The sequence below is a fragment of the Anastrepha ludens genome, chromosome 5 (assembly GCF_028408465.1).
Source record: "Anastrepha ludens isolate Willacy chromosome 5, idAnaLude1.1, whole genome shotgun sequence".
NCBI classification, from domain to species: Eukaryota; Metazoa; Arthropoda; class Insecta; order Diptera; family Tephritidae; genus Anastrepha; species Anastrepha ludens.
Genome location: NC_071501.1, coordinates 12940182 through 12957488, shown reverse-complemented (window position 1 = coordinate 12957488; position 17307 = coordinate 12940182). Strand labels below are relative to the sequence as shown.

At 35.8% G+C, this 17307-nt stretch overlaps 1 protein-coding gene across 1 annotated transcript in view; it reads right to left on the bottom strand.

Moving 5' to 3' along the window:
- LOC128863581 (uncharacterized) overlaps nucleotides 1-17307 on the bottom strand; it is a 294071-nt gene that overhangs the window by 50567 nt on the left and 226197 nt on the right. Inside the window, exon 16 of the mRNA XM_054102812.1 lies at nucleotides 13932-14064. Coding sequence (XP_053958787.1) covers nucleotides 13932-14064 — 133 coding nt within the window. The remainder of the gene's footprint in view (nucleotides 1-13931; nucleotides 14065-17307) is intronic.

The window sequence follows — 17307 nt, the reverse complement described above, 5'->3', positions numbered from 1 at the left end:
GTACTCCTTGGTTCGACCTTTTCAAATTTCATTCATTTCTACGGTGGTGTATTTGGTTTTGTGGGTGCGTAATTGGGTCATTAGGGCCATCCTCTTGTTGTCCTCTGAAGGCCTCAAATATTGTTTTAATATGTTTTTAAATATATAGTGGTCCATTATATCTTCAATAAAGGTCATCTTACCAACGCCAGATGCAGCTTTAGCTCCCCAAACCATTACGGTACCTCCGCCTTGCTTGAGTATAGGTATCAAATTTTTCATTTCAATATACGCATTTCTTCTATGTACTCGTATTTTAGCTCGAGCATCACCTCCAAATATATCGAACTTCGATTCATCAGTAAATAAAACCTTAAACCATCCCTTTTTCAGGCTGAAATTCTAGCCATGAGGCTGTCTGGTTATGCAAAACTGTGATTTCCGTTAGAGAAATGCCCACGAAATTGGAGAGATGAGATTTTGTCATCCTCAGAATATCCCTCGAACGCCTCCTATCCAAACGTGGCCAGAAGGACTTCGCGACCCTACACGTTCGTGTACTTACCCAGCGCTCGCTGAGTTGGTGCAAAGCCCATCCTTCCAGGATTAGAGCGCAGGTTGTCAAGGGGATCCCGATCCTCTCCCTTTGCGGGCACACCACTTCACAGGTCCCTTGTCTGGCCAGCTCGTCGGCATCCCAGTTTCCAGCAATGTCACAGTGACCAGGTACCCAAATTATCTTTATATCGGAGAATTCTGATGCAATCGAGAGAGAGACCAGACATTCCTTGACCAGTTTCGAATGCACCATAAAGAGCCCAGGGCCCTAATTGCTGTTTGGCCATCGGAGTATATATTTACCTTCTTAACAGTTATTACGCTAGTAAGGAGCCAGTCAGCTGCTTCTTTAATTGCGGCTACCTCTGCTTGGAACACACAGCAGTAATCCGGTATCCTGAATTTGAGTTTGATGGGGAGCTCTTTGCAGAAAACTCCTCCTCCCAATCCTACCGTCCAACTTCGAGCGATCCGTGAACTCTCTCTTGGTAGGGTTGTCACTAATTCCATCATTGCTCGTAAATGCCGGACATCTCTTAATGAGATGGCGGAATATTTCCACATCTAGAGCATAGTGACATACCAGGGAATTGTAGGGCAGACAAATTAGAGAGAGAGGGCACTACCACTCGCCTCCCTCTTGGAATGGAGATTGTTGGTATATCCCTCCCACACTACAGACTGCATGGTGCAAGTTGCATTGGTACTTCGTCCAACACGATAAGGGTTGATAGTTTGACATGTGACGCTAAAAAAGAATTTGGCAGAAATGGGACATCAGGCGCCGAAAGGTGCCTCTTAATCGACCAAAGAAAAAAGTCGCTATGTTAGTTACTTTGATCACAGGCCACTGTGTCCTAGGCCGTCATGCTCAAAGTTTGAATGTACCTCATTTCGACTATCAAAGAAGCTGCAAGAATGAGGAGGAGGAAGAGTCTGTCGGACATCCTCTCTGTCACTGTCCCACGTGGCATGCCACTAGGTTTAGATACGTTGGTTCATCGTTCTTGAATAATACAGGTGACCTTAGGGACATAAGTGTTAGCCAGATCAATGGGTTTGCATTTGAAACAAAATGGTTTAACGAGGAGCAGCAGATAAACGAAATTGTGATAAGATTTATAAAATCTCAGAGGATAAGATGGCTGGAACACGTATTTAAAATGCGCAAAGGGAGAACAACTCGAAAGACAGTTGAACTACGTCCTGTTGGAGGGCGAAGAAAAGGACACCTCAGAAAGAAGAACCGAGAAAACTGCTATTGTATTATCACAATGGATCGGCGATGGTCTAAGTGACTTGGTTTAGAGACCGACTGCTACTTCTATCTACCTACCCACCTAACATCAATCATGAAATAGCACAAACTTCTCAAAACAGGCAGCACAGATAATTTTCAAACATAATTCATTTCTTATTGTGATACTTTAATAAAAGTTGCAGTTCTAGAAAGTCTCAATGTAAGCTGTACAAATCCAATTTGACATAACCTAACTTATCATGATATTATTCCACATACAACTGGTCAAAGAAAAATTACTTCTTTGCATTTAATTCTTAGTAAAGAAGGCTTAGTCTACCAGCACTTTTGCAAAGGACCTTTTTTGCTGCAGTTCTTTTACTGTTAATAAACGAAAAAACGCGGTGCGCTTAGAACTTGTCTCCCCTTAGCGCAGCTGCTTGTCTGTTGCATATGCTGACCTTTCGCGCTACACAATTACACATACATACATACATACATGACTGCGGGCCAGTGATAAGCGGTAGCCGCAGTTAAATAAAAATTGCAAGTGACTGCAACAAACTGAAACTACAAACAAATAATAAGCAGCACGTGTGAGCGTACGCATATATGTGTGTGTGTGTGACCGTGTAGCTGGGGTTTAAGTGAGCGTGTGTTATATAATTATGCAGTAAAAGTAATTAAAAACAGGGAGTGCCCAAACAGCATCACAAAGCTGTATAAACTTAAACGGTGGCAAAGAATGAAGAGAAAAAATAAAAACAAGAAAAACAGCGTTTCAAATGTGGGTGTGCAAAATTAAAAGGAAAAACAGACCAGCAGAAAGAAAAATAAAAATATGTATGAGAAGTGAAACAAACTGTGAAAATAAAACTTAATTGAAAGCAAGCAAAGGCAATAAAAAATTAAATGGAAATGAAAGCAGTGCAGAGAAACATTTTTTCAAGAGAAAGTGGAAAAAATTTTATAAGTCACGTGTGAGAAAATGAGAAAAACGTTCTATAATTGCGGGCGTGTCTTTTAGCTAACGGCGCACACATACACGCAAACAACAAACAAGTACACAGACAATTCGAAAGAAAAAAATGTTTGCGAAAAAAACTAAAAACACAAAAAGCAAAAAAAAAAAACAGAAATGTTTAGACGTCACAGGCAGGCGCGTATAAAACACGCGTTAAACTTTAACCGCAAGTGTGGGTGTGTGCGTGTCCTTAACATCGCTCACGGCATAGCGGCGTGGGCTGTGTGAACGCAGGCATGCCTGTGCGTGACATTAAATTGACGACAATTTAGCGTAGTATGCAATTTCGTACAGACACTTGAAAATTGTGCGACCATACAAAACACAAAGCAAACACGCATAGGTGCCGCCTGCATATACCCTTGACGACATTAAGTGAAATGAAATGAAATATAATTGGATGGAATGCCGCAGGGATTAAATGAAGAGAAAGAAACATGGAACGGAAAATTAAGTGAAATGAAATGCATTGAGAATTGGAATAACATGGAATGCAATGCCGTTTAAGTGAAGTTAAAAGGGAGACAAATGAAATGTATTGGAATGAAATGAAATGAAACAAACGAAATGAAATAGAACAGAGGGAATTAAGACTAGAACCTAATTAAGTACTTATAAATGAAATGAATTCAAGCGAAATTGGAGAGGAAGGAAAGGAGATTGAATAATATGAAAGGAAACGAGAAAGAAATAATGGAAATAACGAAATAAAATTGAGATAATTAAAAAATCTTAAATATATTAAAATACAGGATCAAAAATAAAAAATGAAAATAAAATAAAATGAAATAACAAAGAAAAAAAAAACAAATGACAAAATATTTAAAATAAGATAAAATAAATTGGTACAAAAGAAAATTAGAGAAATAGAAAAAATAATAAAAAAAGAACAAACAAAAATTTAGTGAAACCACATTAAACACAATTAAATAACATAAAACAAAATCAAATACAAATAATTAAAGCCAAACTAAAACTAGTAGCTTACGAAAATTAAAAAAAAAAACAGCAACAAGCAATAAAAAATAAATAAACGAAACAAAATATAATGAAATAAAATTAAATAAAGAAAATGTAGAAAAAACGAATAAAATTCAAATAAAATGAGATGAGTTTAAGAGAGATAAAAGCACCAAAAGATATATTGGAAAATCCAATATACTCGTATAATAACCAAAAGAGCAATGCCCAAAAAATGTGATATACGAAAAAAAGTGCGTGTACACACAACAGAAGTGAAACTTTCAAGGTGGACAAAGAAGGATGGAGTGACCCGAGAGAGAATTAGAGAGAGATAGAGAGAGAGAGAAAGAATATATATCTAAATAAATTCACAACATTTGCAGAGAATACAAATAGACAAAATTGACAAAAAACGGAGAAGGGTCGACCGGTGTAGGTAGACGTCGGACACAAACCGTGGCAACAACGCGCACTACTCCGAGCGTTTAACACCCGCACAAACGCAGCGACTCCAGGACCGCAGCAACGGCACAAATTACCGCAAGGCAATACCAATAAATCCGACGCCGGAATGGATAGCACTTTATAGTACGCACAAGCCCAACCAAGGAAACGGAAATAAGCGCTAAAAAGTAGGCGCCAAAAAAAGCCAAAAAAATTGGAACCAAAAAACGCCCCAAACAGTAGGCACCAAGAATATATTTGCTACAAGTTTGCACCAACAAACAAGCGCCAAAAATTAGGCAGTGTTATTTCTCTCTAGAAATTAGCAACCACAAGGAAAAACTCAGGAAAAATAGCCTAAAGTGTATCTAAGATATATATAAGGTAAATCTCTCTTTCTCCTTTTCCTCTACGTTATATCTTTTTTTCTCTCTCGTGGAACGAAAATACCCAAAGCGTTGCATGGCCTTGAAATTTTACTCTCCATTCTCGCTCGTCCATCGACGCCTAAGAAGTTTCACTTCAAAAAAGTCCAATAAAAGCAATATAAGGGAAAAAGGAATAAAGCAAAAATAACAAAAAAAAGCAAATATATCAAAAAAAAAAATAATAGTAATAATAATAAAAAAAAATTAAAAAATTATAAAATAATAATACAAAATTAAATAAATTACAAAAAAAAAAAAAATTAAAAAAAATATTGTATATCTAATGAAATAAATACAAAAAAATTAATTAAAACGATAAAAAAATGAAAGAAAATAAAATAGGTGTAATAAAATTAAATCAAATCAATTAAAAAATTAAATGAGATGAAATTAAAACTAAAATAAAAAATAAAATAAAAATAAGATAAGATGAGCTTACGAGAGATATTTGGAAACGCCAATGGGTTATATGTTTAATTGGCGCGTACTTCCTTTTTAGGTGCTTGGCCGAGCTCCTCCTCCTATTTGTGGCGTGCGTCTTGATGTTGTTCTCAATGGAGGGACCAACAGTTTTAAACCGATTCCGAATGGCAGATATTTTTTAAGAGGAGCTTTTTCATGGCACAAATACTCTCGGAGGTTTGCCATTGCCTACCGAGGGACGACCGCTATTAGAAAAAACTTTTTCTTAATTTGGTGTTTCACCGAGATTCGAACCTGTGAACTCCAAATGGTAATCAAGCACCAACTCATTCGACTACGGCGGCCGCCAATGAATTACTGTTTGTTAAACCGGTGTGAAATTCGATTAAGAAAGCAAAAAAAAATTCGAAGAAAAATATTACATGAAGAAGAAAAAAATATGCTAAAAAATGAAGTGAGATTAGACAAAAAGAAATAAGACGAGATGAGTTTAGGAAAGATAATTACATTTATTACATACATTAAAAAAAGTATCGGTGAGTAAAAAAATTAAAAAATAAAAAAAGGTCCATAGAATAGATTAAATAACAAAAAAATAAAAATAAGACGAGATGAGTTTAGGAAAGATAATTACATTTATTACATACATTAAAAAAAGTATCGGTGAGTAAAAAAATTAAAAAATAAAAAAAGGTCCATAGAATAGATTAAATAACAAAAAAATAAAAATAAGACGAGATGTATTTTCGAAAAAATCAAGAAATCAAGAAATCAAACAATGTTGCAAAACAAAACAAAAAATAAAAAAATAATATAAAATAACTTGAAATAAAATATAAAAAGTAAATAATACAATAAAAAAATAAAAAAATAAATTAATAGGATTAAAATTAGAAATGAAACTGAAAATTGTATAAATAAAATAATACAAAAACACATTTGATAAAATTAAGTGAAATGGAAAAAATATAAAAAAAAATTGAATTAAACAAAGTGAGATGAAAATGAAAAACGTTTGTGAATAAAATATTAAAAAATATATATTAAAATTTAATTTTTAATGAAGCAAGGTAAGATATTTATTAAAGATATTTAAAATTCAAATTAAGAAAAAAATAACCTTAAGTAAAAAGAAAATATAAAAAAAGGCTTGTTTATTTTTAATGAAACTAAAAAAAGCAGAAATAAAATAAAACCCAATTAATTTATTTTCTACTTCCTGCTGCAACTTTTTCTTTCAGGGTATACATTCCCTGCTTAAATAATTGTCCGCGAATTTTTTCATGTTTTGCGTCATAGGCTTCGCATGTGCGGCTGCTGCAAATGACAATATGAAAAAAGCAAGGACATGAAATCAAGTAAAGATTTTTTGGGTTAAGGTTATTTGGTTTGTTATCTGTCTACACAAATGCGGCTGTGACTTGTTGCGAAAGTGACGGTTTTCTGCTCATTAAAGTGATGCTTAATTTTCGCAAGCAATCTTTCACTAATTGAAGACTTTCAAAAACTACGAAAAGAAGAAAATACATGATTGACAAATGAGATAAAACTCAAATAAAGAAACAAAGCAAAGAAATATGTATATATGTGCAAATGTATAATACAAGTAATAGAGTCATGAAAATATATGTGTACTATTTTAAAGTAGTAGGAGTTTAAATATTTATTTGATAAAATTTGAGTCTGAGAAAGTCTGTTCGTTATAGCCAACATTCTTAGAAACTGCTGCTAATCAGGAGTTTGAGCTTATATTGCGGCACTAGTTGAAAAGTATTAAAGTAGTCGGATGGCTTGAATGCGCCATTATTGTGTCAAGAAGCTCACCTCTATGGCCTCCAACAAAGCCTATGCTTGCATATTTCCGATTAGAAAACCGAGTCATACTTCCAGAGAATAAAACGTGACTTTTGAAGAATAATTCTAATTAACCACAAGCTGAAATATATCAGTTGTTATTAAAGTTCATATTTTTAAAGAAATCAATAATTTAATTGGAATTTAATTAACTAATGCCTCCAGGCGCAACTAAGTGTGCTTGAAAATGGCATCTAATTGAAGTTGAAGTGTTTGTTAAACCGGCCTTGAGCAAATGAAATAAAACTACGAAAGCAAATTAATTAAAACTGTATCAAGTATTTACCGTAAACTCCATACATTGTGCGAACTTGTAAATTTGACCGAATTAAGCAAGCAAAAGAGATTTATTTTCATCTCGGCCTTTATTCCTAGAAGGCTATATAAATAAATAAATACTTATTTGTGTGTATAGCTGTGTGTGTGCATCAAGTCATCCTTATATTCAATTAAGCTGTTAAATGGCACATTTGTGGCGTATAGATTTAATTTACATGCAAATTCTAATTAAACCAAAATACCCAAAAGTGTGTCTGAGCGTATACGAAACTTTGTTGTTCGATGTGTTTGCTGAGTGCACATTGCCAAGCTTTTAGATATTTGCGTGGAATTGTTTAAAATTCGACAAATGGCGTACCAGATGTTTATCTGCAGCTACACAAGCACACGTTTTGTTTTTTTCCACACACTCTCACTTACACATACAGTGTTAGCCAAAACTTAAGAACCACTCAGGAAATTACAATTTCATATAATAAATTTTCATAGGAAATGAGCGTTTATGATTTATGTTGTGTACTCATTTTATTCACTCGGATAATTGCTGCTGATGTATAAAAGTTTCTCAGAATTTTATGTTTAATAAATAGAAAAATAAAATTGCAAGAAACATTTAAAAGTAGAAAACCAATCAAGAAATCTTACTTTGCTTTTGCAACTTTGCGGTACTAATGTGAAATAGTGTCAAGAAATAAGTATCCAGATTAGTAAAAAAAATAAAATAAAAAAATTTCAGTGAATAGAAGGACTGCACACACGATACCAATTGAGTGAAACATATTTACTTTTCTTGAAGATAGGCCGCAGACTGCCCGTACATTCCAGAGGTAGGCCACGTATAATCTCATGGCATGCCTACTCTTCATTCGAGAGGGCAATGCCAAATAATCTCAAGTTTCTTTTAATCAACTAAAAACCATTTATGAATAGGTGTGCAAGATTGATCTGGCGTATAATCCCTGCACGTAATCATAGCATAGCAAAGAAAGCCAAGTTTGAATTTGAAGAAAGTTCACCTTGATTCAAGTGCACAAAAAAGGAAGATAGTGCCATTCTCTGACAAATCCAAGTAATTAGTTGTAATCTGAAATATTTCAATGAATAAAGGCGCGTATGCAGACCATAAGGTGAAAGATGGAATTTAAATGTTGCCAAATGAGTTAATCTAAAAGGGTGATTTACTCTGTGGTCAGGGTGTTGGACTAAACTATATGGAGGGGCATTTCAGAGATTTTTACATTTATGTATGCACGTCGGTATATTAAGGGATTTGTTGAAGACAGCAAGGAAGAAGACAATCAACCCAAAAGAACAGCTTTGAAGTGTTAGCAAACTGCCCTCAGAGCAATGAGATACAAATTTTTGATTGACTCATCTTTTTGCCCGATCTTTGGTGTATTGAGTGCTTGTGGGAAATTGCTAACATGAAAAGTGAACGGAAAAATGACAAAGTAAAAATGGGTTTATTGAAGTTGGAAAATAGAAAAAGAATAGAAAAATACATTGAATGTTATTTGATAAAGATTTAATACAAATATATCTTTAAACAGGGATACCACCTGTCTGTACAAATGAAATGAATGGAAAATATAATGTAATGAAAAATTACCATACGAATGAGAAGCAAAAGAAGCGCCAGAATATTTCCGTACAGTTCGTTTTCTGTTTTATAAATAGGGTTGTCACATATTTTTGACAATTAAAACTAATTAAATGTGGTGATTAAACATTAAATCGCAATTAGGATCCAGTTAGTTTGAATTTTTTTTTATAGGGTTGCCACATATTTTTGACAATTAATATTAATTGAACTTGGTGGTTAGATGACAAATTGCAACACAGCTATTAAATGAAGTCTGAGCAAAAAATATTTAATTTTAACAAAATTTTAATAGGGTTGCCATCTATCCGAACAGTAAAATTAATGAAATATGGAAGATAATGAAATATTACCATGTCCTTCTTAGCAAAAGATACGTAAGAATAGTTTAATGAAACTTATAAATAGGGTTGCCACCTTTCTAAACAATTAAAATTAATCAAATGTGTTGGTCAAATTGTAAATATGCAAGATAATGAAATATTATCATGTCGTTTTTAGCGAAATACACGTAAGAATAGTTGAAATAAGGTTGCCATCACATATCTAAAGAATTAAAATTAATCAAATGTGTTGATCAAATAGTAAATTGCGTTATTGATGCCCACTTAAATCTGAGCCAGAACGTTTAAATCTACATACATTTTGAAACAGGGTTGTCACTCATGTAATCAAATAATACAAACTCAACCGAAAATTATTTAAGAATAGATACTTTCATTTCAAAACATTTTTTTAGTAGAGCTGGCAGTTTTTTAAGGAAATGTTTAATGGTTAAAACAAAAAAGAAAAGTGGTTTTTGTTACCAATTGGTCTGTAAGAAAATTATACAACCGAGCCCCTACTCAGCGAAACAATTTTGTCATGAAAGCAAAACAAAAGTCTCGGAATGTACCCGAAAATGTTGGAAACTTTGCAAATGAAAATCGGAAAATAGATTGGAAACTTGGATTTTGGAATATTAGAACAACGCTACAAGCTGGCAAAATGAATGAAATTTCTAATAATGTGGTGGCTTTGCAGGAAATCCGGGAGAAGGATTTTGGTGAAATAAGGAGAAAGGAATATGTACTACACTACAGCGGTAAAGCATTGGCATACGCACCAAAGAATATGCAAGCACAGATGATAAAGACATGTTTTATTCTGCGTTGGAAGACTTTAACGCTAAAATAGCTTAAAAACAGTCGCTGGATGAGGAAATATCCAAAAATGGCCAGAGACTATATAAGCAAACGGAATATCTACTTTCTTCCTCACAAGATCATACACAAAAGAACATGTAGAATACCAGGAATCAACTACGCGAACCAAATCGATCACATCCTCATCAACACCGGAAGAAGAAGTAACATAGCTGATGTGCGAAGTCTCAGAAGCTAACATCCGTCAAAAACTCTCAAATTTGCTAAAAGTAAAGGCGGGAAAAGAGGTAAGTGCAATATTGACAACCTAACGGGTATTGATATCAAATAAGTGTTTCAAAAGGAAATTGACAAAATAATAAGCAAAAGTAAGATATCCGACAACATTGAAGAAGAGCGGAGAGTTCTACGAGACGCTATCACATCTGCTGCATCCCAAACGATGGGGAAAAATGTGAAAAAGCAAAACTCGAACTGGTTTGAAGAAAAATGCGAAAGCGGCATAGAAACGAAAAACGAAGCAAAAACAGAGCTGGAGGACTAAGCAAAACCATAGACCAGAGTTGTGGACATTAAGTGAAAAGGGCAAGGCCAAATCTTCGAATCACTCAAAGACAACAACGGTGAATGAGGCATACAATGCACCCATGAACTGTACCAATAAATAAAAGTAGAGAATGTTGTGTGTTGATTAAAGTTCTAAGATCAGATGGCGGCTAGGTCATGTCGAGAGGACGGATCTTAGTGGGTTATACACAGTTCGAATTTTCAAAAAATCGTTTTTTTTTAATTTCATTTTCTTAATGTACATATATTTAAGAATACACACAGAAAATGTAATACCGTTCCGGTGAATATTTTCGAAGTTACACGCAAATTTGAACGGGCTTTTCAGAGTGCTTGAAAGTGATTTTCAAACTTTAAACGTCTTTTTCTCAAAGACGGTGATCAACATTACTCTAAAGCGGCTAAACCGAATAGTCTAAAATTTTAACACGAGCTTCTTGAATATATTTCTTAGTAATTAATAGAAGATTTGTTGATAAATATTGTTTCATAAATATATTTTTTTTATAATTTTATATTTAAGGCCGAAATTATGGTCAAAAATCAATTTTTTTTTTAGAAACAGCCACTTTGTCAAAAAAAATTAATTTGGCTTATTTCTTCAATTAATTACTAGATATAATAGAATTTTAACGAAATCTGTTTGGCTTTTTAGATTCGGAGAATCCAGTTCAGAGATATAGTGATCGCCGCAAAATGTCTTTTTTGAAAGAAGCTCAAGGAGATCAGCTGTAGCTCCTTTACAAAAAAATATTTTTACTAGTACTAAGTCTTAAAATACAGCTAAATGATAACTTAATATGTGTAAAAATTTTTAAATCAATAAATTTAAAAGTTTTCTCAGGAAAAATTCTGGAAATTTCGCTGTTTTTCGGGCTTGTAACTGTATATGAACCCTTAAAATGATCGGCAGATATGTTCTTCATAATAGTCTGTTATGGTCATTCACTTTATTGTTAATTTTCTTGTTTAACCAAATCGAGCCCGCGACAAATATACCAATGAAATGTTTACATTTTTTGGCCTTGGTAGGCTGGTTTGAGGGTGACCCCGCATCGGAGTGCCTCATAGGTCGCAAGTCGGGTCCGTTGTGTTGCCCTAGAGCTCATTATATTATATGATTTCGCCACATAACCAAGATTTTATTATAGATTTTGGTCAAAGATATTAATTCGTTTCGAGAATTTTATGAGAGATTCGATTTTCAGGTCCGAGAGTACTGAAATATTGTCAATTGTTGAAGAGCCTAGAAGAGCGAGTCGACTTCTGGCTAGGCCGGGACAACTGCACAGCAAATGCCTGCTCGATACTTCCTCATCTTCGTCCTCGCAGTATCTGCACAGGTCGTTTTAAAGAACCCCGAGCCGACGTGCGTGAGTGCCCAAAAGGTAGTGGCCGGTGATAAGAGATATTATATGCCTTAGTTCGTGTTTCGAAAGACTTATAAGGGGTTTTGTCTGTTTCAGATTGTAAGATGGCCAGATTTGTCTGGTCGTAACGCAAGTAGTTTCCACTCGCCACCTCCCATCAGCAATGCTGTGAAATTCTCGATCAATGAGCAATTTACATGTTGAAAGCGGATTGTGGGTAAGTTACTAACATTTGATTGCGCAGCTCCAGCTCTTGCGAGCTCATCAGCTTTGCAGTTACATTCAAATCCACTGTGACCCGGTGTCCAGATAACTTGGACAGAATTTTGAACACTTATCTCGTTAAGAGGTAAGAGACAGGATCGAACCACATCAGAGTGCGTATAAGAGGAGCTGAGTGCTCGAACGGCCGCTTAACAGTCAGTGAAAAAGCGGATATCCTGGTATTCTCTTTTCTAAGAGAGTTTTCGCAGCATACCAGATAGCGCATACTTCCGCTTGGAATACACTACAGTAGTCGGGTAATCTAAATGATAGATTGATGTGAGGGGAATTGGAAAAGATCCCAAATCTCACTTTACCGTCTTGTTTTGAACCATCTGTATATATAATCAGAGGGCCATCGATTTTGGTAAGATTTGCCTTCCATTCTTCCCTAGTTGGGAGTGAACAGGAGAATAGCAAGGGTGGTGATGGAAGACTTACATGATAGTCTATGTCGAAAGAGATAACAGTGTTCCTGTTCAGTATGGCCGAATGGCCAAGATACTTATTCCATTTCGATATAGACTTCATGCGTATCGCTGCTTTCGCTGCAATCGCTTTGCCAGCCAGATCGATAGGAAACAAGTGAAGCAACGTATTTAGAGCCTTAGTAGGTGTTGTACTTAAGCATCCTGTTATCAGGAGGCAGGCTGTTCTTTGGACTCGATCAATTGTGGCTACTCTACACCGTTTTTCGAGTGCTGTCCACCATACAACCACACCGTAGGATAGTATCGGTTTGAAGATCCAGGTATATATCCAATAAATGATCCGAGGTGAAAAACCCCAGGTTTTGCCTATAGCTTTCTTACAAGTATAAAGAGCTATGAAAGCTTTTTTACAACTGTTTTCAATGTTCAATTTCCAACTCAACTTCCTATCTAGAATAACTTCTAGATATTTAGCTGAATCAGATAGGAGTAATGATTCCCCTTTTAAAGTTATTGTTTGCAGTGGAGGAGATTGTTGTTTCCTATTGAAGAGAACAAGATCTGTCTTTGCTGGATTCGCATTTAGTCTGCATTCGGTGCACCATTTTGACAGAATATTGATTGAGCGTTGCATGAGCTCAGTGAGGGTATTCAGGTGTTTGCCTGACACGCAGAGAGCAATATCATCTGCATAGGCTACAACCTTGCAGGCTGCTTTTTCGAGATTTCGAAGCCAACTGTTTACAGCGAGATTCTAGAGAAGGGGTGAAAGTATTCCGCCTTGAGGAGTGCCTTTGACGGCGTACATTCTCATGCGGCTTAGTCCAAGCTCTTTGGCCTTACACTTATATTATATAGTTTTTTATTTGACCTGCCATATTTTACTGTAAATTTTCAAGTATTAGTATAACTGATGGTCTTTATGTAAATTTAACTTAAAAAAAAACAACAAAAAAAAAAAAAAAAACTATATTCATTAGTGGACATTAACTTTATTTGCTTACTAATTAAGATTTGATTAATAATTCACATATGATAAAATTGCCGTTAGAATGACATATAAAAAACGAAATTTTGTAGAGTATAAAGTTCTTTAAGGCCAACTAAATGTATGTAAAAAATGTACTAAAGGGGTACCTTACTTTTTCCCAACACTGTATATTTATCATGCATATATAAGTATACATATATATTTATCTCCCTATAAAACCAAATTCATGGCATTTGTATGCTGAGATAACAACATTTTTCGGCTAAACACAATTCGCTTACCACTGCCTTTACATACATACAGATGCATGGTATTTTGTATGAGGCCTAAAGTCTACACACTGGCGTACTTACATATACATTTGTACTTACCAATAAAACGCAAGATATGCCAAACGGATAGGACCACCATGAATTTTGTGTTGAATTTACATATGCAATGAATAATGCATCCGTTGATAATTTCATTACCAACAAGCAACCGGTGCGGTAAATTAGGCCAATACTGAAATCAGAAACCAAAATAAGGAGCGTAAATAGGTAGACAAATAAACGCAGACATATGTAGAGGTAAATATAACAGGTATATATGAGCAATGGAGAGGCGATTAAATCAATATTCTGGCACAATTAAGTTTAGACACACACACACACACACACACACACACACACACACACGTGTCCATGTAAATATTGCTTGCTGTATTGTGTGGAGAGAATTAATGAAATGAAAATGTTGCACTAGATGAGGCTGATTGGTAATTAGTTATAACAACAGAAATAGTTTGGTGTGTAATTAAGTAATCATATCAAAATACTCGACTACTGGGAGCTAAGTCAGCAAGCCAGTAAGTAGCAGTGTATGTTGATGCGATTCAAAATTTATTACGGAAAATTACCGCAAACTTAAATAGATTAAATATTGAAATGGTGCAAATAGAATTTTCTATTTAAATAACTTATTTTGCTGGCACTCAGAGCTAAATATTTCAGAGCGAACGAATATAGGCTTGCAGCAAATATCTCACCTCAGCGGAAGTAATCGTTTAAGACTTGAGAAAGGTTGGATAATTTTGTAATTCTCTACTCTTGCTCTAGAATAAACTCTAAGCCACTAAGTAGCTTTTCTTTACATCTGATATTCATAATTATTGAGTATTTTTAGCCTTTTAGCATACCAAAAGAATCAATAGGCATAAATTCAAAAACAGGTTCTAATAAAGGGTGGTTAAATTTGAAGGACCGATGTTGAATGGGAACCACACCTAAACGTCAAGTTTTTTACTGCATTTCATTTGACAATTTTCAATATAAGACTAACTCAATTTGAGCCATGGAAAGATACGTAATCAAGCAACGCGTTGAAGTTATTAAGGCTCATTATGAAAACGGGCATTCAAATCAAAATGCATATCGCGCACTTCGTGATTTTTTCGGTCAATTTTATCGTCCAAATGTGCGTACAATCGGAAAAATTGTGCAAAAGTTTGAGCAAACCGGGTCTGTAGGAGATGTGAAAACACCAGTGCATGCTCGTACAGCTCGTACTGCAGAAAATATTGCTGCTGTTCGCGATAGTGTGGTTGAAGAGCCGTCCACCGCAACTCGTCGTCGTGCCCAACAATTGCACCTCTCACGCTCGTCGTTGATGAACATTTTGCACAAAGATTTGCATTTACACGCTTACAAGGTTCAATTGACTCAAGAACTATGTCCTCTTGACCAGTTCAAGCGTCGTTAATGGTCAGAATGGTGGCAGGAAATGGCAACAGTGAATGACCAATTTTCGAAGAAATTCACCTCAGTGGATTCGTCAATAACGCCGCATTTGGGCGAATGAGAATCCAAGAGTGATTACCGAAAAACCAATGCACCCACAAAGAGTGACTGTTTGGTGCGGTTTATGGGCCGGCGGCATCATTGGGCCGCATTTTTTCCAAAATGAGGCCGGTCAGGCAGTTACTGTGAATAGTGTTCGTTATCGTGAGATGATAACGAACTTTTTATGGCCCGAATTGGAAGATATGGATGTGGACGATATGTGGTTTCAACAGAACGGTGCCACTTGTCACACAGCTAACGAAACAATTGCTCTTTTGCGCGAAAAATTTGATCAAGATCATGTGATTTGACACCGTTGGACTTCTTCCTTTGAGGTTGTTTGAAAGAAAAGGTGTACGTCGATAAGCCAGTAACAATTCAAGAGCTAAAGGATGAGAAAATTCGGCACATTAACGGCATAGAACCTCAATTATGCCTCAGCGTCATCGAAAATTTGGATCATCGGATGGAGGTGTGCCACCGATTTGGCCAATATTTTGTTTTATGCGTAATTGAGTCATACCAATATTATCATAATAAAGAGAAATGATAATAATTTCCTAAAGAAATTGTATTTTATTTAAAATAAACACCGGCCCTTAAAACTTAACCACCCTTTAGTTCTCTACCCAACAATTTTTCAGCCAGAAGTGCATGCCAACGAGATGTGTGTAAGGAAATGTCTCCGCAGAAAAATGAGAGGAACCCTTACTTATATACTTTCAGATGGCCAGGCGGCTGTGAAAGCCTTTCTATCAACTACAATCATCTCAAACACCTTCTCAACTTATTACTTAGGCTGGGTTCCTGGACACGAGGGACGTGACAGAAATGATATAGGGCACCATATAGCTAAAATAGGGGCAAACATGGCCCTAATTGGTTCTGAGCCTTTCTGTGGACTTACAAAGGGCCACAGCTCTGGTTGGCTGTAGATATCTGCCTGTTGGAGGTCTCTTAATGGTATCAAAACGGCGCTTTAGTGCTACTTGAGGAGTGCCAGGTGCACTTCAACCATTTCACCTACCTACCTACAAAGAGCCACATCAACGAACTTCTAAAGGGGCGGGAGGAAAAGAAGTTCGTTGAAAACTGGCATAATTGCATTCGTCAGCGATAAGCGAAGCAATTCGAAACAGATGAATTTCTGATAATTTACTTCCACTCAGCAAAGTAGACTTAAGACTTGGTTACTTTAATTGGTTACTTTACAGTCCACTGTAATCTGTGATACCACTTAAACAAAATTAGTGTCTCCATGATTATTCACCCGTGCGGAACTCCAGTCCACTGCGAGCAAACTCAAAAACAATAAGGCACCAAGACCAGATGGAGTACCCACAGAAATTGCCAAGGAGATCGCAAAAATGCGACCACAAGTCTTACTAGACATGTACAATGCCTGTCTAATAGAGGAAATTTTTCCAGTAATCTAGAAAAAGCAGTTGCTAATGAGCAAGGGAGAAGCCAACCCCAACCTCCTATCAGCATTTCGGCCATTATTCATACTCGACACCGTAGGCAAGCTCCTTGAAAGACTGATCAAGCTTCGACTGGCCGCAGCCATAGAGAACGCCGGAGGACTATCAGCAAGACAACACTGCCTTGGACGCGGAAAGTCTACAATAGGGGCAATCGAAACTGTAATAAATAGTGTAGAAGCAGCACAATTGGGCAGTATACAATCCAGAAGTATAGTCTGCCTTGCCACTTTAGATGTGAGGACGCTTTCATTAGCGTAAGAGCTAAGGTTCAAAATCCCGGCATACTTGCAGCGCATAAACAAGAATTATTTACGAGACCACAAACTCGTTTATCAAAGCACAAGAATCAGTTCTCGGAACCGACTTGTGGAACATTAGTTATGACGAGATATTCCACATAGAAACGCCCGATAGTACCTTTCTAATTGGATACGCAGACGATA